Source organism: Lagopus leucura, unplaced genomic scaffold (assembly GCF_019238085.1).
Source record: "Lagopus leucura isolate 7727_CA_CO unplaced genomic scaffold, USGS_WTPT01 Super-Scaffold_100009, whole genome shotgun sequence".
Lineage (NCBI taxonomy): Eukaryota > Metazoa > Chordata > Aves > Galliformes > Phasianidae > Lagopus > Lagopus leucura.
Window position 1 is genome coordinate 15560391 of NW_024962266.1, and position 20414 is coordinate 15580804.

The following is a 20414-nucleotide window of genomic DNA, read 5'->3' on the forward strand; positions in this document are numbered from 1 at the left end:
GTGTGCTACAACTCTGACTACCTGGGGTTTTATTTTTCAAATAAAGGAGATAGATTAAGGGAAGGTGACTTTTCTTCTCGTCTGCTTTGAAAAAGAAAAAAAAAAAAAAAGCCAAGTCTTCCTCATTGTGAATATGCTTGTAGTCAGTTCATTTCTAAATACTGAAGGTATTTTACTGTTGTCTCCTGGGTAGTGTGGCTTCACAGAGAACTTTGTCCATCCACCTTTTTCACTTTTCTCCTGGGAAAAAAAGCAAGAGGTGGTGGTTTGTTCAAAATCAAAGCTAACTCTGTGACTTTGTCTTTCTTATAAAATCACACCCATATGCCTTAAGGGTCCATGTTTCATAAAAACTGGTATCATTTGTTTTGGGAGAATGAAATGCAAGGAGGATAAATCAAACCTGTTCCCTGCCTCCCTATTTTTAACTTCAGGGTAGCAATCACTTGTCCCTCGTTAGCCAGAGATGGCATCTTAATGCTTTCTCTGGGTAGGAGCTGTGTTAAAAGTGACAGCAATCCTTCCTGGTTTGGGAGTGCTCTCACGAAGGCTTAAGGATGGAGCCATGCTCCCAGTTCCCTTTTGCAGTAACGAGATACAAACAAGCAGCTTGTGTGGACTGCAGTAGCTATCAGCTCAGTCATTCAGTGATGCGGTATGCTTGGTCTCCAAGACAGCCGTGTGTCCTTGATCGCTAACATTTACCTTGAACATGCTGCATGGGAGAACCTATGCAAGGCTGCAATATTGCTCTGAAAATGTCATGGTAGGATGATGCCTGTTTGTGCTCTCCCTGTGCAGGTGACTCAGCTGTTTGCAAAGGCAGAAGGGCTGTAAGTTTTGGTTTTATTTTTCCAGAATTCTGTATTTACAAATTCTCTTTTCTTGGCAGTCTTTTCAATAATGTCAGGTCTTCCCTTCAGTCTTCTTTGTGCTTCTTTTTTCATTTCTGCTTCTACTGAATGAAGATCCTGGTGCTGCTCATAGAAAGAAAGCAAACAAACAAAAAAACCCCAGTAACTTGAGACTTTTATTTTACACAAGCTGTGGATATTGAAAGATACTCTTAGCATATGTCACCAACCGTGTGAACGTTACTTTCCAATTAAGTCTCCCAGTATTTCTGCTGGTTGCTTAAAAGCTCTACAAAACGTGAAGCCAAAGACATGAATGCATTAACACCCATGGTGGAAAAAAGATCCAACTATTTATGTGGCAGTCATTTTTTTTAATTTAAATGTGGTTTCAGAAGTTAAAATGAGCTCAACTGTTGGAGAAAATCATCTTGAGCATCATGTATATGTATATCTTCAAAACTTGGAACAATCACCGAGCAAATTAAAGCAGTTTTCTGTGATTCTGGACAACTTTTTAGGTGTGATAACTTTCCCTAATGTCTGTGCCGCAGCTGCATCAACCTCTGCAAATTAAATAAGGAAACAATTCAAGGCATTTCTGACATAGCCTGGTGGTTAAATTGTAATCAGCATCTGGTAATTAAAACGTATGGCTGAAACGACAAACCCCAAGTCAGCATTTACCTGCCATTATCCTCATCTGCTGGGTGCTTTGCTCAATTGGTTCTCCAAGATAGGGGCTGCTAACGGTGTGTGGCTGAGTACTGCGTGCCCAGGGAGCTGCAGGCACCTTTGTGTGCAGCACCTGCCTGGAGATGCGCTCCAGCCCTGCTGACTATACCCACCTTCCTGTTCTCTCACTGCTTCCTCCCCCCCTTACCTCTGCTGAGGTGCACTGCTGACTGCATCCGGGTCACTTCTTAAGGCAGCGCGAGTGTTTCACGTTGTTGCAATGCTGTGGTCTGTAGGTGCCTCGGACAGGTGACTGAAGGCCTGGTACAGACAGACGCGGCTATGCATACTCCACATCCACCTATAGTAGTGGGTGGTGCAGAGAATGAAGCAGTCTTTCCTTTTTGTTTGTGTTGGTAACCAGGAATAGCCAAGGCATGTGGTCACTCGTTCTGCAGGGCAACGCCTTGTGGTGGTCTATGGCAGGAGGCTGAAATGCCTGCTGCATCCTCTGAGTGCAGGAAAGGCTGCATAGTCCACATGCAGGCAATGGGCAGGGGCCAGGGCAACCTCTGGCTAGGCAGCTGCTGGGAGCTTTCTCTTGTGGTCTTCTGCTATCAGAAAAAGAAATCTTGCTGGTCCCAGAGAGAACACGTGGTTCTGCCTTCAGTGTAACTCATCGGCATTCTACAGGTGGCCCACGGACCTGCCTTCATCCTGCTCAACCTCAGGCTGTCCTGGGCTTTGCCTATAGAGCAACTGTGAAATATGAATGCGGTAAAGAGTCAGCTTCAGAGATCAAATTAAATCCAAGATAAGATGGTGTCCCTGGTGCATTCCTTACCTCCTGACAGCAGCCTGCAAAGCAGCAAACAACTGCACAGACAACATGCAGAAGTGAAATCCACACAAAGAACACACAGAAATGGAAAGTCTTGAAGTTCTCTGGTGTAGTAGCTCCATGATGCAGAGAGAACTGGCACTCAGTAGAGTTGGAAAACTATAAGGAAAATGAATATTTACTGACGCCAGTTTCTTTCACTGGTTGACGGGGGAGACCTAGGGTAGAGCTTCTGCTTCTGTGGCTGACAGAGCTGTGTCTTGTGCCTGAGTGTGGCAGAAGGAGAGAACATCACTTCTCTGGCACTACTCTTTCCTGCTCAAATCTAAGGGACAAGCATTTGCGAGAGAGAGCATTGCTATGCAGGAGAGAACTGGAGTTAACATAAATTTTGGACCACATGTACCACTGGATGTGGTTTCTCTGCAAAGGTGATGGCCCAACCCTGGCTGCTTGGCACCCCATTCAGGAGGTCTGGGAGCTGTGGTGGGTGAGGGATGAGGGGCTCTGCTGTCAAGCTGGCAATTGGTTTGTTACAGAACTTTGTTTTTACTAAAGATTAATATTTCATGTAGGTTATTTTAAGTTTTTCAATGATACAAGCAAAGGGTGTTCTAAACAACTTTTTCTTGAACAGGTTGAAGCCATGAAGAGAGTACTAGAAAGTCTTAACCTCAACATGGTAGAGATGGTAGATGAAAATGCAACCTTGGATGGTGGAGACGTCTTATTTACAGGTACAGTGTAGTAAATTTGCTGTTTAAATATTCTGCTTAGAAGACAGCATGTTATCTGTTGTCTGCATAATAAAGTGTTGTTCGTATGGCTTGTTAAATCAGTTGTTTGCTAAATGTCACGTAGGTAGCGGAGAGATTAATTTTCAGTGCAGCCCTCAGTGTCCTGTCTAATGCCTGAATAAATGAAGCAGCAGTACACACAGTACAAAGAACGGTACTGTGCATACAAATTTTATTTTAGCTTGTAAAGTGCCAATAAGAAACATGCTTTCAATAGTCAGCTGCCTGCAGTTGTTTCATATTTCTTATTACAAGCAGCTATGCTCACACGGACTCATTTTCAGGAATTGTGAAGCTTGATGCAGGCAGTTGTCACTGGTTCAGTGAATCAAATACAAAAAACGCCTTTTAGTTTATGGAGAAAGCGGCAGAGTTGCCTGCCAGATGTCATGTGCTAGACAACTCTTATGCATGGTTGACTTCAAAGGTGAAGATACTGACAGTGTTTTTTATATCACTAAACCCATTAGGCATTTTCTCACATCAGCTGCATGTACGCTTGCTCCCACCTGTGCCGAATGAGCCTGTTCATTCTGATCAGCATCACAGCAGGCTGGCTGCTTGTCTTAGGTCACAGGGGGACAGGAAGGGTCCCAGAAGTGGCAGGCCGAGGAGGAAGGTCTTTCTAATATGGTGCAGGTCCTGTGCTGGCCCATTTCCCTTGGAGTCGGTGCCTGCAGAGCTGTCTGGAGGCCAGAGGAGACCTCAGAGGAAGGGGGAAGTGCCCATCAGAGCTGTGCTAATCCAGCCCAGCTGTTCTCCTGCCTGGCTCCATGAGCACTTCGTTAGGAGGGGAAGCTGTTTGTGTTTCCAGCAAAACTTGTTGTGTGGAAGAAGATAATTGCTTTACATTATCAGCTTGGGATTGTAGGTTGTGTACTCCTGAACTGAGTTTTATGGTTCAGCTTAAGAAGGGAAAGATAGGAAATTATATCCATTAATGGTTGCCTCAGATTGTCTCTAAAGTTGGCCTGGTTTTGAAATTGATTTTGTTTGTTTGGTTTTGAAACTGGTTTGTTTGACTGGAGCTGCTAAAAAATAAAATCTGTAATTGTTTCATTCCTTGTTTTTTCATTCTAGGCAGAGAATTTTTTGTAGGCCTTTCCAAGCGGACAAATCAACGTGGGGCAGAAATTCTGGCTGACACATTTAAGGTCTGTAGGTTGACCTGTGCTACAGGAAGTATAAGTTGTCCTCTGAAAAATTGTACTGGCTAAGATGCTTGTCATACTTGTAAATGGTTTTCTTACAATTTCTTTTAAAAAAGTAGAAATTAATGAAAAAAAATGAAAAAGTGTAAGCATCCTCTGACTTAGTATAGTGTAGTTGCATCTGAAATGGGGAATCATTGCATACAAGTAACTTGGGTAGTAGGAGACTGAAAGGATATTGACATGTTCTTAGTGTTCTCATCTGTCAGCTCCTTGTTCTTAATGCAGGTCCCTGGAGAGTTTTTATGTACGTACCGTCTGATTGCACATTGTAACGTATTGCTTCACAGCTGCAATAACAGTACTGTTTGAAATGTGCTCTGGATTTTACTCCAGTGCACAAGATTAGGCAAGCTGGTCCAGAGGGGTATGTCATACATAAGCAGTTGACACTGTGCTCTGGGATACATTGCTATTGTTAATTTGTAGAGAACACGATTAATTATGGAATGTCTCAATATAATTAAGGAAATAGGACAGCTTAAAAATATTTATAGTACCCATTTTCTGCTCCCACACAGGATTATGCTGTCTCCACAGTCCCTGTTCATGATTCTTTGCATCTGAAGAGTTTTTGCAGCATGGCTGGGCCAAATCTGATTGCTATCGGGTCAAGTGAAGCTGCACAGAAAGCCCTCAAGGTAAAGAGCAAATGAAAATTTTCTTTAAACTGCAAACTTTGGTTGGTTAGTTTTTAATCTCTGCTCAAGGATGCTGGGGTTTTAAATATGTGCACATCAATGAAAGAGGAAATCGGTGCCTACCTTGTATATACAAGCCAGAGAGTATGTTTATACTGGGTAAGAGAACAGTGATATTAATTTAGCTCAAGCTACGTACATTAGTTTATAAAATGGAATACGTGGGTTATTATTTACACTTCTATTGTCTGAAAGTGACAATTTGTTGATAGGAGGCAGGAAGAAGATATCATCAGAGCAGTAGGGGACATTAGAGTCACCTGCTCCAGCGGAAAGTGAAGCCCGTGGTCCTTTGCAAGCCAAACCACTCTGTGGTTCTGTCTTTACTTCAGGTGTTGCTGTGAGAACATGTGGCTTTTAAAATTGCCAGAGAAGATGTAAAAGATATGGAAGGAGGAGGGAGAGTGGAATAGACCCAGTTGTACAAATGGCCCATGTGTGCATTTTTCACAGGGTAAAATAATTCTGTCACTGCAGCCACAGGGCTTGGGGGCCAGAGCTCCCCATCCCTCCACCAGGTGGCTGCAGAGTCAAGGTCCTTTCATTTTGCTTTTTCCTATCGGATCCCATCAGGATGTCGTGTCATAGCAGTGAGGCTCCAGCAGAAAGTGGGGAGAACTGTTCACCTGAGCCTTGCCCTTCTCTCAAGGCTTTGAACAGTTCAGTTTGAAGTGAGGTTGTGAATCTGGATCTCTTTGCTGACAGGCTTGCTAGCCAGTAACACACTGTGCAGCAGGTCAGCACTGCGCTACCACTGTCATGGTTCATGGGAAATTGCTGCTGTGGTTTGTACTGAGCTCAGTGGCTTCCCCTGCATGTGTACAGAGCGTTTTGGAGATGTGGGCACAGAGGTGCCTGAGGCCATGAATCTCGTTACATGTGTAGGTAACCTGAGAGATTAGCATCTCTGCTCCAGCCTGATAGCACAGCCGCAGGCACTGATGCTTTGCAGCAGAAGCTTGTGCCGAAGCACCAAAACAGCAAAGTGTAGCCATGGCTTTACCCGATGTGAAGCTTGAGGGAGTTTGTGATACAGACTGGGTCCTGCCATCCTGTGCTCCTTGTTTTGATATGCAGGTAAATCAGAGTGTGTCTGAAAGCACTGGAGCTTTTTTTTTAATCAGTACTTGCCTTTAAAGATTTAACCAAAATTTACTTATTGGTGATGACAGCAAGTCCCACATTTTCAGCTTCTGATTACACTTATTACTTTGCCACTAAATAAGAATATAAGTACATGCATTGTTCTTCAGTTTTGCAGAAGCCTCAGTGATGCAGTGTCATCACTAATGCGTGGACAAAATCAGCTGTACGTGGGGAGGAGTGGAAGTAGCTCTGCTTAGCTGGAGTGAGAAAGCCCTCTGCAGTCCTCAGTTGAAAGGCACCTTACTCAACCTGACTTATGTCTCTTGCTTTAATTATACAAAATTTATTTTAAAAATCAGCAATGCTATTGGTGCCCAAGGCTGCCCATCTGAATCTGTGCCATACAGAATGTGTACTATGGGAGTAACATGTAGCTCTGATATTAACATCACTTCATCCTAAAGAGCTTTGGAACCGATCCTGCATTTGTGGTGCATACACCTCCTTGGCTTCTGCAAACTGCTTATTACTTTGATACGTCTGTAATTGTCTGCAAGATGGAAGCTTGAAAACTTTCTCATTCTTATTGCTGTGCAGCGATTTCTTCTTGCATATTTACCTACCAATTTTTATAAATTCCCTTCATGGGCATAATCCTAGGACTTTACATTTCCCAACAGCATCATTTATTCCATCAGAGCTCAGCAGAGACTTGTTGTTTGTTTTTCCTTCTCTCTCTTGTGACAGTTGAGGATTTAAAATATCTTAGTGCCCTGCTGAGATAAAACCAACTTTTCAAATCTGCTCAGGATCTCCCCTGCAGGATGCTGCTTGAATTATGGAGGAGGGGAAAGTGTGATCCTGGCTGCCTTAGATTTGCAGCCTGACAGCTATGAGGGAATAGGATAGCAGCCTGATTGCTCTGATGAGCAGTGAGTGTGAGCGGAGGTAGGGAGCCTCCTCTCAAACAGGAGGAAACAGGAGGACAGTCCTGTGGATCCCCGTGTGGCTTGCAGTGGCTGCAAGTCTGTTTGTTCACTTGAACGTGCTGTGGAAGTTACTGTCTCATTAGAAATCGCTGCACGAAGCTCTGGGAGTACATTCCCAGCCTCTGCTCTGCCCTGAGGAATTTATGACAAATGGCTTTGGTTGAAAAGGTCTGATGTTCCTGATGCCGTGAGATTGATTTAGTCTGGGGTGGAAAGTGCCCTGCATCTTTCCCTGTGAAATATGCACAATCCCAGATATTCAGGCTCAGGCTCAAAACACCTCGTGAGCAGCAGCCTGATGGAGTTTGCAGATATCCAGACAACCCTACTCTTGTATAGAGTGTTTATAAACATGAGCAAAATTCAAGTACAATACTGGTTGCTCAGAGCTGCAATTTGAACCTGAGCCAGCACTAATCTGAGAACTCATCGTTCTGATTAAGGCTTTTTGCCCAGCTCGGCTAATCATGTTGCAGTGCATAAATGTAGCTGTTGTAGCCAAAAATATTTTTTGGATAAACTGATGAAATGATGCTGATAACTAGCCGTCAAGTAGATATCACCATTAATCAAGGCACAGTGGAAAACAGATTTATTTTGAAGAGGATGTGCTCATTGACAAGATAAACTAGCAGTCTGTCGTTTAAAAAAATATATCAGTTATGCCAGTTTTCAGTGTATTTCTGTGAATCAAAGACTGAGTAGCATGTTCACGTGTGCAGTTACATCTGCTCACATGCTGCGAGCTGGAGCTCTCAGAGAAATTGTTTGAAAACATGTAAGTAATACATCTCCCTTGGAAATGCTAGCAGTGGTAGTGCTGCGTATCGCAGCTTTGTCCAATTGTTGAATTCCTGCTTTTTGACCCAAGTGAATTTTGTGTTTGTTCACTTACCTCTGATGAAAAAATATTGCAGTAAGTGATCAATGTCTTGCAACCTTGTGGAAATAAAACTGCAATTTCTATAAAGTGTTGATACTGAGAATTAATAGCTGCTGCCTGGCTTTTGGCCAGTGAATGGAGTGATAGCAATGCCTGTCCACCTCTCCTCCAGCCCCGTGTGGCCCTGCTGTCCCTGGGCTCCCTCTGGGTCACCTGCCTGAGGCAGCTCTCAGTGTGGCTGCTGTAGGAGATTGCTGTTGGGAGCCTCTTCTTGGTGGCTGCCTTCTGCACTGGAAATCCTGTTGAGCAAAAAAAGCAATTGAGCTGCTTTTGAGCACCCTCCCCAGGGCATTTTGTCCTCCAGTGTGTCTTGGTGGCCAACAAGTGAGCTGTAGTGCTAGGCTAGGCTAACATTTATATTTAAAATAGGGTTTTTTTGTTTGAAAGGCAGCAGTTTTTCTTGATTGTTCTTGCCACTGCAACTGATGACCACACAATTCCTTAAAAATAAGAGAATAAATGAAATCTGGTGCTTATTGCAGAGCGCAGTTTATCATGAGCTTAGTGTAGTGTGTGTAACAGAGAGCACTGCCAATGAAATATAAAATGAGTGCACAGAGTTTAGGATTATAGAGCACATGCTAGGAGCAGGCAGTAAATCACAAGTGACGTTCTTACCATGAAGTCCTCTTCAGGCTCTGGCAAGTATAGAATATTTATTTGGGCTGCAGCTGAAAAGCGGCACTCGAGGAAACTTGGTGAAAGAGAGAGGCACATTAACTACAGAAAGTACCGTGGCCTGCCTTGCTTCCACATCTGAAACATTAGCTTCCCTCTGCTATACGCAGGGCACATTTCTTTCTTGCAGTTAACCCCATCAGTAATTCTGTAGCTGAATGCTTGCCAAGGCTGTTGGGCAGATAATGCCTTGGGGAGGGTTCTGTACCTTCGATGGGGCCAAGAGCTTTCCAGAAGTGTCATCTCTGGGCTCCAGTCTTGTGGTGCTGGAGGGGCCGGGCAGTGGGCACAGTGCTGTCGGCACGGCTTGGTGCCCTGCTGCCCATCATGGGGCACAACCCAGATTCTGGCCCAGATGACAGGAGATGAGAGCCAGCCAGTCAGGTCAGCAGCAAAGGCAAATTATAGGACTGCATGGAGAACGGTGACCCAGCATCTGCTGTGAACTAGAAAGGCTGTGTTTGTGTCCCTCACATAGTTCTGTTGGATGGCACAGAGCACAGGTCCCTCTGCTTTCCCTGATGAGCAAGGACTTGGATGGTGCAGATGGGCACCACTTTCAGCTTAGGAACTTGTCTATGGCCAGGCCATCCTGTCCCCTCACAAGTAGCTCAGTAGCGATCCCAGAGTACCTGAGAGGTTCCCTGATGCAGTATCTCCTGCTGGGAGCAGTGCTGTTCATTCATCTCCTGATGCATTCCCTGGAGAACACTATTACAAAAACAACTCCTCTGTTTTGACAGAGGCCAAGGGAGGCCTACCAAAACCACATTGTAAGCGTAAAGGAGAAGGAAGTTTCTTTTGGGCAACTGGGCCCTTGGTCTGTATCCAAAGCTGTGATCACAGCAGGGCTTTTAATGACTTGGGTGCAAGAAGTTGCTAGAGTGTTGGCAGAGTTACCCCATCCCCATGATTAAATGCCTTTTGTTCTCACTGTGACTTGGCTAACCCTAGTCTCTGCAGTGTGCCAGCTTTAAGAAGCAGAGTGCTGTTAGCCTGCATTGCAACAGGGGTGCAGTGCCTGCATACAAGCTATGGAATTTCTGTCCCAGCTGCAGAAGAGCCTCTGGAATGGGCAACTAGGGGAAAGCATCATATATCCCATGTGCTTACAACGCATCCTCTACCCCTGGGCAGAACAGAAAGGCTCAGAAAAGCTGCTTTTGCTATTGTCATAGAATCATATAATTGCTCGGGATGGAAAAGATCTTAAAAATCATCAAGTGCAACCACTTGTCTGTACAGGGGCTTTCTTTTCTAGTAATGCAAAAGTTAGAACAAACATATTGTCTCTTATTTCTTAAGAATTCATCATTTGTACCTCTGCTTATTCCCCATATGAAGTCATCATCCTCTATTTATGGTATCACAAAGGGTTGCTGTGGAAATGATTGCTAATATTAATAATCCAAAGAGGACAACTTCAGGTAGGGGATTAGCAGAAAGTGCAGATGAGTGTGGACATCTATGTAATGCTGCAGCAAAGAAGGTAATAAAATCCAGAGAACAGCTGTCAACCTGCTCCTTAGTATAATTCAGAAACAGAGACGTCATTTGCTGCTCTCAGCCTTATAGATAGGAAAATTAGTCAATGTTTAAGATTCTGAACACTTTCCTTTAGCTCATAGTTGCTCACTCTGGATCAGGTCCTGTGAGACGTTGCATACTTTCAGCTCCTTCTGACTTTCCATTACTTCACAAGTGAAGGGCGTAGGGTGTCCCAGAGGACACAGGTCTTCACACCGCATGGCCTGCTGCTTTATAAGACAACTCTTTGTGGGTTCTTTTAATTAAGGTCGGGTGTTGTAATGAATTTCTTCTGTGTAATTGAGTGTCAGCGTTGTTCAGTTTGCAAACAGGCTGGAGAATTGAGTCTTTTGGAAGTTCCAGACTCGAAAGTATATTTATAGAATAGACTGTGCTGTATTAGGTTGTTTGTGTTTCTTAACAAGGTGAGGCAGGTGTCCCTTTAAGCACGTCTTTGTCACTGCCAGTGACGCAGTGCAGCCTGGGCAGTTCCCGGTTGGCAGGGCATATGTGTTCCTCTGACATGTGAGCAGATCAGGCTCTTCCAGCTCTGCCCTCTGGTCTGCCCCTCTGCCTGCTCGCCATCACTGTTGTCTCCGTGTGCTGGAAAGCTGTGTGCTCTGTAGAGCCACAGTGCATGGGCAGGCTGGCATAACAGCAGCGTGGCCCTCCGGCCCCTCTTCATCCCTACAATGCTGTTTTCCTTCTCTGCTATTGATGATTTCTCCAGACATGAAGAGGCAAACTTGAGGAACTGAGGAAGCAGAGACAGGGCAATAAAGCAGTGAATGAAAGTCAGTGTAGGTAAATGTAAAATGATGACCAGCATGGGCTGGGAGAATGATGAAGTGAACTTCACGTATGAAATAATGTGCCCTGACTGATGGTTACCACAGAAATAAGATGCTAGACTCACTGAGATTGTCAGCTAAGCTGAGAGCCAGGCAGAAAACATCATTATGCCACTAATTAAAGCTGTGGTGTGTCTGTATGTTGGCTGCCACATGCCCTTTGCATGCACAATCCCTTTGTCCAAAGAAAGATAGAGCACAGATGGAGAGGCTCAGGAAAGAGGAGTAGGTGAACTAATACCTGTAGCCCGTAAAATACCTTGTATTGGATAAAGAGATAAGCTAAGCAAGCTATGGCTGTCACCTGGAAAAGAGACAGCTATGAAGGGGTGAGAGATGCCTATAAAACCAGGCATCTCTGGTTTATGGCACAGGGCTTGCTGTTACATTGCAAAGAATAGCAGATGCTGTGCATTGGGCTTGGCCTGGGGGGGTGTGGATATGGGGGATCACTGCATCCCTCACCCAAGCATGGCAGTGAGGGGGCAGAGTGCATGGTGGAGCCTGGCTTGCCTTAAAAGTGCATGTGGTCATCTCAGCTCTGCTGAGATAATAGGCCCTGAACACATACACATTTTTCCTTCATTCATAATGCTGCTTCATATTTAGGATTATTTAGCTTATCCATTACCTCAGTTGTCTGAGGACACACTAAAAAAAAAACAACTATAGGAAAGGCATTTTAGGCTATGAGAATGACTTCAACATAAGGAAAGCATGACTAAGGGCTGAGAGAATGTGCAATGAAAATTACCCTCTCCGGGCTGAAGAAAATTCCCAGAAAACTAGGCATGCGGGAAATGCCTGACTGTTAACATAGCTGGTCATAGAATGCATGTGGGCAGAAAGCCAGCCTTCCACTGATGCACTGTGCAAGGGCTACAGGCTTTGTAAACTGCTCATTTCCCAAAAATGTGTATTCTGCAGGAATATCTGATAAAAAATAAGAGCCTTGCTTTTATCTCTTTCTCTGCCCTGGAGCCCTGTCTGGCCAGCTGTACGTGCTCAGTGACTTTTTGCCATAGAAATATACAAGAGCACGAGTCTTTAAAATAGCCTGGTTGCATCATTTCTGCACATTTCTGCTTTGTTCATAGGCTCCTTGTGGCACAGGTCTGGGGTTTATTGCCTTTGCGCACTCTCAACAGATTGATTTTTGAAATTTTACTTCAATATGCAGACATTGTTAAAACAGATGAAAGCTTGCTTATATGATTTTCTTCTTATCTTAAAAGGTGAGGAAGAGAGAGCAATTTTGTATTGTCAGAATGCTAGTTCTGCTTTCTTAGGGTGATACTGTAGTGAACAGATCCCATCCCCGCTGCTGCAGCTGTGGACTTCAGATTCCATGATTCTGTGTCTTGTTTTCTCGCTCGTTTTTTCTTTGCTTCTTTCTAAATGAATTCAGCCACCACTTTCCAGCTTTTTAGTCTTGAAAGCAATCCTTCTAGCATGCCTTGCCATCATCTGCTCAGTTTTCCTGAGGCTGGTTTGTGTTTCCTGCAGCACAGTTAGGGCCTTGCATTTGGTCTTTGCTTCAATTTGCTGTGAGTGTTCCTAACTGAAGCATTTTATGGAAGGAAGTGAATGGGAGATGTGTCCATACCCTTCCATTTGAGAATTCATTTGTAATTTATTATGGAAATGTTACCCAGTGAGTCAGTACATTTCTGATGAATGAGCTGTTTTCTGTAGAAAACCTGCAGCACAGAATTTTTTTTTCACCACCAAGGTCTGGAGAAAGCACAACTTTCTGGGAGTTGAGTGAAATCCAGGCGGTAGCTTTTCTTCTGCTGCTGCATATATTTCAGTGCAGGTTTAATAACAACAACCCTTAATCCAGACTTAAACAGATTATGTTAGGAAGGAGAAGGAGGCTGCGGGCAGAGGACAAGTCTGCAGGCTGTTACCAGGGAGAGCAACAGCAGCTCTGCTGGCATGTCACCTGCTGCTGTATGCCTGCAACATCGAGGAGAGCTTGAACAAATGCATCACGGCAATGTAACGGAAGCAAATGCATAAACAGGGAAGTCAAACACATGGAATACAGTAATAAAAACACATCCGGTGAAGTAAAGATGCAAGGATTGCTTCTCAGCAAAGCACAGCAACCTTTTATGGAGGTAGTTGCGACCTTGGGAACTGAGGAGAGTTTCACAATTGAAGAAAGAACAAGAAGTGATAACGCTTCCTCAAGAATGCGTGGCATCCTTCATTACCAGTTTCACGTTCTCCATGGGATGTGGATGACTCAGACTGCGACATGAAAAATGCATCCAGACCTAGAAAGGAATTACTGTAGCAGTATGTGTGTATGTACTGCTTTGGTACTTCACAATATGTTTTAGATGTAGTTATTATAATTAGGTTCCACATGGTATTTCTTATGAATGAGTAGTAGTACAAATGACCCTACTGATAACTTGAAGATAAATTTAACTGTGCCACAGATCAAAGTCTGCTATGTGGTGTAGATCTGTGGGGTTTTGCTGAGAAGGGTAAATTCCCTTGAAGAATTTTGTTAACAGAATAGTGATTTATTTTTAACATAATGTTAATGTGAGTACTTCTAAGTTGAAAAAAAAAAAAGGCTTTTATTTCTGTTCGGATCTTTGCAATGTGTGTGGGAACGAAGGAGAGCTAGGAGGGAAACTGAAGCACTTGAGTTTGCTTAGGCTTTGGGCAGAGCCAAAGCTTTGGGCTTTGTTCACTTCTGCTTTATTCTAGGTCTCTGTCAGAGAAGCTGGTGTAAAGCTGGAATGATACAATGGAGAGTCAGGCTTCTTGTCTCCAGGCTTTTTCCATCTTTATTAAAAAGTTGAGCCTAATCCAAAACTTGGGATCTCAGGCTTCTCATGTGCTGACAGTCTCTGTCTCTGAAATTCCAGCCAGGGTCCAAATTTGTGTATGAGCCTTATATTTATAAACCAACCTTCTGAAAACCACCAGCTCTGCTGTTCTGACAAGGTTATTGTGTTGTCCCCTTGGGAACGAGGATTAACTCGGACATGTCATCTCGCTCCCGAGCACAGGTGCTTGGTGAAAGAGTAACTGCTTGGAAAGCAAAAATGAGGTCCTTGAAAAGAGTTAAGATTGGGCTGATATCCAAGTTGGGAACCATTCTTGTCCTGTTTGTGCTAATTCATACTCATTTGATGAGTGTTGAATGATGGCTGCTTTTTTCAAAGGTGGCTGAGCACCTCTAGTTTTCATCAATGTGAGCAGGAGGTTTGCATACTCAATGTGCGCTACTTAAGGAAAAGACCCCGCTGACTGTCTGTTGGGCAGCCTGCTTAATCCTGCCACTTGCAGGAACCATTTGACAGGTTTTCTACTGCTGTTCTTGGGTAGGGTTAGTGGATTCTTCCTTGAAGGCAGAGATAAAAGCAGGTCTCCTTGCTGCATAGCAAAATGTCTCTTGGCTGGCTTGGCAGTTGTACTTAGAGTGTTTTTTGAAGGCTCTGTTCTTGCATTTATTTGGGCCCACTACAGTGTTTGGTCAATAGTTGTGCTTTGTGTCTCCCGACAGACCATGCAACAGATGAGCGACCACCGCTACGACAAGCTGACGGTGCCCGACGATGCCGCCGCAAACTGCATCTACTTAAACATTCCCAGCAAAGGGCACGTCCTGCTGCACAGAGCCCCTGAGGAGTACCCAGAGAGCGCAAAGGTGAGGGATGTGCTGGGGGCAGCTGGGAGACTGCCAGCGTCCCAGCCTCACCGGGAAGGGGCTGGGAACTGAAATTCAGTGCTTTACAGAGTGACATCCTGCCATGGGAAATATCAGATGGAGAGAGCTTTCAAAAGGTGGGGGGTCTGGGCTCTGTGTGTATCTCCACTGATTTTGTTTGTCTCCTGTGCCCCTTGTGCTTCTTCTGCCCAATTGGAAGCAGTAATGGTACTAATGTTTGCAACCCTCTGAGAGCCGCAGCCAAATGGCCACATAAACTGTAAATGTTAGCTTGAATTACAGTGAGAAGCATGGCACCCACTGATCAATCCGTGACTCCTCCGAATACTCAGGGAAAAGGGAAAATAAGGAGGTGTAAAAAGTAATTATTTCTGTGCCGTTTCCTTTCCTAAACAGGTTTTTGAAAAACTGAAGGACCACATGCTGATCCCAATAGCCAACACAGAACTGGAGAAAGTAGATGGGGCTCTGACCTGTTGCTCTGTGCTTATTAACAAAACTTCAGAATTATGAGTTTACAGAAGTCCCTCCCTTGTAACTGGCAATAATGTTACACACAAGGTAGACGAATCTGTATCCACACTTTTATTGTTTTTATTGACAATCTACTGTACCACTGTGCTACTAACCCTTGTTTACAAATTTTTTGCTTTGTGTATTTTTATGATGTCCTTGCAGATGGTATTTAAGGTGGATGTATGCTCTCATTGAGGGAACATAACTCTGAAGTGTGTTAGTCCTGTGGGCTGGCAGAAGAAAATTACAATGGCTAACCCCAAGCTTTAGCAAAGTAACTTACCTGTGTGAAATTTTTAAGAAGACCAACTAATTCTCAACACTTCAAGCACCTCTGTTGTCTTTGCACTGCTCCCTTCTCCTGTGTTTTTTCTTTCTCTTCCTTGATCTACTCTTTTTATTCCTTTAGTCTTTCACCTCTGTTTCTTCTCACTTTCAATGATGCAAAGTGTCAGTGGGGGCGGAAAAAAGTTCAGGGGACTCATGAACTTGGTATTTCCTGTGGTAGGGAAGCTGAAACAGTGGGCAGTAGTCTACACTCGCTCAGTCTCAGCCATATCACAGCGTTGCTGCTGGGCATTGTTAGTTTCAGATGCAAGGTAGCAGCTTTGGGAAAAGCCTCCTCTGACAGGAGCATTTGAAGGCAGTACCTGCCTGGGAAACTTGGATGACATAAAAAGAATTCACAGTGCAGCCACACAGGACATCACCTGCAAGTTCAGGTGGCATTTTGCTGCTAATGCTCTGTCTTACACTTTGGTGACAACAGAATAAGAGTTTTCTTTAAAGGCCAGGTCCTGGGGAACATTTGGACCACAAAAATGAAGATCTCAGATGCTTTCAGTAAAGTTGAAGCTATAAAAAGTAATCAAAAAAATTTTGGGCTTTTAAAATTATTATTTGTTTGCTCTTTTTTTTTTTTTTTTTAATTTGTTCCTCCTTTCTGTTGTTTTCTCCTCTTTTGAAGGCCACATACTAGCAAAATTCAAAAGGAAAGGCTGATAGAATGAGTTGAAGGACAGTTATTCCTGGATTATGCTCATGAATAAGGGAAGCTATTGTTTCCTGAAAGATTGGCATGTGTAATTTGCCCTTGGGGTAGTTTTCCTTGGAACAATGACCATCTTAACTTTTAATTGCATGAATATTTAGTGTGGTATTCAGTTAAAACAAATACATTTTTTGTAGCAAATTCCACAACATGTTTACCCACTGAGTCATACTTTTTTGCCACAGTAAAGCGGAGCATACCCCATTGTATTCACATGCTTCTTGTTAAATCATTTGTAAACTACGGATGGAGAAATTCCCAAATAGCGACAGCAGCGGGAACTCTCCGGACACTTACAAACAGTCAGAACATGTTTTCAACTTCCTAGGCACCTCCTCCACCTTTCCTGAACCACTTGAGACATGGCGCTAAGGTACGGTCGGAAGCGAGTGGGGGAGTCAGTCTGTAGCACAGCAGATAGCACTAACCAAGCACATACTTCAGTATTCTTTGGAAACCTGCGTGTTTTTCCACGCTGTCATAAGGGAGGAAACACAAGTACGTACATCCGTAGGTACTCCACAGTGCGACTCTCACCTCACCTAGCAGTAATGTGGAGCAAACATCCTGTCAGCCACCAGGATATGTGTCGCACTGTCTGCATGCTGCGGTGACAAGAAGCGTCACGAGAGAGAGGACAAGGACGAGCAAATAAAATGGTTTTATGGCTGTGTGCTGTCCCAAAGGATTCTCCCGAGGTTTCCCCTTTGTCTCCTCCATTCCCATGCACCATGATTTCAGCCTGACCCACATGATCAAGCTCTAAGGATGTAAACATTGCAGTGGGAAATCTTTCCCTCTTTCCTTCAGTGCTCTTTTAAGTATCTGATAAAGCATCTTGCATTTTAAAATGACTTGATACTCAGCAGAATTTCTGTGCCAAAAAAGTAACCCTGCAGTATTTAACTGTGACTGTCTAAAGGCAAGCTTTACCTTAAAACATCCGTATCTGTGGGAGCTGTCATATGAAGCCCACATGCCCCCTCCCTCCTGCCCTGTCTGTACTCCTGAGCCTGGTTACACCTCATTCCCATCCCTTTGCCTTGATTCCTCCATCATCTCATCCAGGAGTGGGAGCTGTCCTGTGCCACCACTGGGCTGTGGGGTATCCATTCCATTTATGCCTCAAGCTCTCTTCCTCAGACTATAGTTTCTAGTTTTGTGGCATAATGAATGCTTTTTTCTTTCAGCCTCAAAGAAAATTTTCCTCCTGCTGCCTTAGTTCTCCTACTTCAGTTGTTTTTTTTCTGCCTCCTTGTTGTTCACTCCATAACAGACTGTCCTAAATTCCTTCCCTTCTTGTGTCGATGCCAGGTGGGATAAGAAACTAAGGGGTCTGCTCTTACTTTGAGCTGGAAAGATGAGTGTCAGTATACGTAGGGATTGACAAGGAGGACACTTCTTAGGACAGAATATGGTAGACACCGCTCATAGCTTATGTCTCTGAAAGCAACTGTATGGGTGATAGTGGCTTTCCTTGGTTTCCCCATGGCATGGAGAGGTGAGGCTGGTCTTTCACCTGTTGCTAGTTAGATTTCCCTGCCTTCAAGGCTGCATTTTGGTATATGGAAAGAGCAGGGGAATGGCTGAGGGATCTGAATTCCCTATGGTGATGATTTCAAATTGTATATAAATTTTCTGACTTTAGGGGCAGGATTTGGTTGCTTTAAATCACACGTGCTTTGTCTCTGTCTTATAGGTTCATAACAGAGTTCAAAATTAAATCTTAGTCTGATGCCAAAAGTTACCTAAGCTGGTTAGTGGAATTGCCCTTACCTCTCTGCTTTTAGCATTGTTCTTTATTATGTCATTATAATAAAGCAAAAAAACTTGAAGCACTTCAGTTTGTGCATTTGCAGTACGGTACTAAGAACTAAAATCATGCCAAGTGCTTCTTGCTGTTTGTTACTTTTTCTGTTGTCCAAACAAATAATTTCTTTGCAAGGATGTTCCTGCTGTAACACGTACGTATTTAATGGGTACCCTATGCATCCTGTCACTAGGACATTTCTCAGATGTCAGATGTAAATCATCATCCTTGACTGATAGAAATAATAAAATGAAATCCCAAACCAAACAAAAAGGAGATGAGACACTGAACTGCCCACAGAAAACATTTGATAACAACTGTCAGGCTGCATGACATAGCCGGTCAGTGAAGAAGATCTTGTGGTTAATAGCTCAGCAGTGGGGTTTGAATTTACTCGTCAGAGGTTTTTTCATTTTGAGCAAGCAGTTTAGCTTAGATCAAATGAAAGAGCTAGAATATGCATTAAAGGTCTTTAAAAGATATTATCTTTACTGCTAGTGCAGGAAGAGCTGTGATATGTGGGTTTCTCTCTTCAACAAAATGTGAATACAGTATCTCTCTCTGCAATGAAAATGTGAATGTGTACTGTACTTAGATGATAATCTCAAATGCTTCCATTTCGGCATTTTTGTTGTTTCCATGCTAATACACTCCTTTCTGGTCTTAAATAGCTGCCACTGTATGAAGCTGTTCTCTGATTTTTGGATGAATTCCAGAGGTCATAGGTACAGAGGTGATAAGTACCACCAAGCTGAGTTTTAAAAATAAACATTCAGTGAAATGCAGAACAACGAATCTGATTTTCTGTTTGCTCACAGTAAATTGGAGATAAAATATGGGAAAAACCAGCTTTTGATGTCACTCAGCTTCTTGAACATTATATTAATCAAGCAGAGCCAAATTGCTTCAACAGAAAATACCAGCTTTCATGTGGAACTATTTGGAGAAAATAATTTACTATTTAATACGCTATTTTTGTTTTTATCAATAAGGAAACTGAAAAGATAAGACTGCTTAAAGAATGGTATTTGTTAAGTGATTGTGAACAAAGTATAATTGGACCTCATGTATTTTCAGAAAAGGTTTAACTGGATGTATGATGTAACTTGTATAGAGCTGCATGTGAATTGTTAGTCACTGTTTTATGTTGTATTGTTCTGCAGTGCACAAATACGACTACTAAACAGAAGTGTTACATTTCATTAAACTTAAAACCTTGTTGCAGTACATAGTTTCCCACTTTCTGTGCCAAAAACATCAACACATTCCATAATCTGTTCTAATAGAGATTTGCACTTTTTTTTCCCTTTTTGACTCTTGCAGTTTCAATACTCTGTATCCCCATCACAATGGAATAAAGTGTCAATTGTACTGTGAACTGTGTAGTTTTTGCCTCTTATTCTGAAACTGCAAGCACCAGCATTTTATTTAATACTGTGTCATGTCATCTTTTTATTAGAAAGCTTGCTATATGCCTAGGAAAAAGCCAGTAATACACAGGAGTGTTGAAACCTTTCAGCATGTTAGAAGAAAACTTGGCTCTTTTTTAAAAAAAGTTATTTTAGACTTACATTTAAGAATAATGTAGGTAGAGGTTTGGCCAAGTGTTCTAGATACAGTGGTTGTAATGAATTTTATTACTGTTAAGATAACTAAATAGATATTACTGTAGTGCAGTTTGTTTTTCTGTCATGCATGTATTTACTGCAAGTTACAACAGTTAAAATGACAAAAGTTGAGTGGCATGACCATGGTGTTTTCATTCTTAATGTAGCACTTGTGTCTTTCTCCCCCACAAGATGTCAAGAAAGTTGACTGTATTTGAAATATTGTGTACCAGTAATATGGCTGATGGCTGCACGTTTTGTATCCAAATATTTCTTCTCGTGTGCTACAAATGATGCAGGTGGAGCTCATCTCTGCCTGGATTCTTGTGCTCTAATGATATTAGGTTGTGATATCCGGAGTAATGGTCCCAGGAGGTAATGCATGACTCTAGGCTTGGAGGCCATGGGCATTAAATGCTCGTAGGCCTTCAGTGCCACCTGGTGGCAACCCGAGCTTTAATTATTCGAGGCCTTAGTGTTGTTGATTTCTGCTCTTTTAAGAAATCCAGCATAAAATAATAGTACTGGAGCAAAAGAATTGCAGTAGTATAGTTTGTCTAGGAATATGACTTTAAACAGAGAA

At 43.1% G+C, this 20414-nt stretch overlaps 1 protein-coding gene across 1 annotated transcript in view; it reads left to right on the forward strand.

The window, feature by feature from the left end:
* Positions 1-19602, forward strand: part of DDAH1 (dimethylarginine dimethylaminohydrolase 1) — a 51189-nt gene extending 31587 nt beyond the window's left edge. Inside the window, exons 2-6 of the mRNA XM_042873572.1 lie at positions 3008-3107; positions 4248-4321; positions 4900-5019; positions 14683-14826; positions 15244-19602. Of these exons, the coding sequence (XP_042729506.1) occupies positions 3008-3107; positions 4248-4321; positions 4900-5019; positions 14683-14826; positions 15244-15360 (555 nt within the window). The 3' untranslated portion in view covers positions 15361-19602. The remainder of the gene's footprint in view (positions 1-3007; positions 3108-4247; positions 4322-4899; positions 5020-14682; positions 14827-15243) is intronic.
* Positions 19603-20414: the final 812 nt, after the last annotated feature.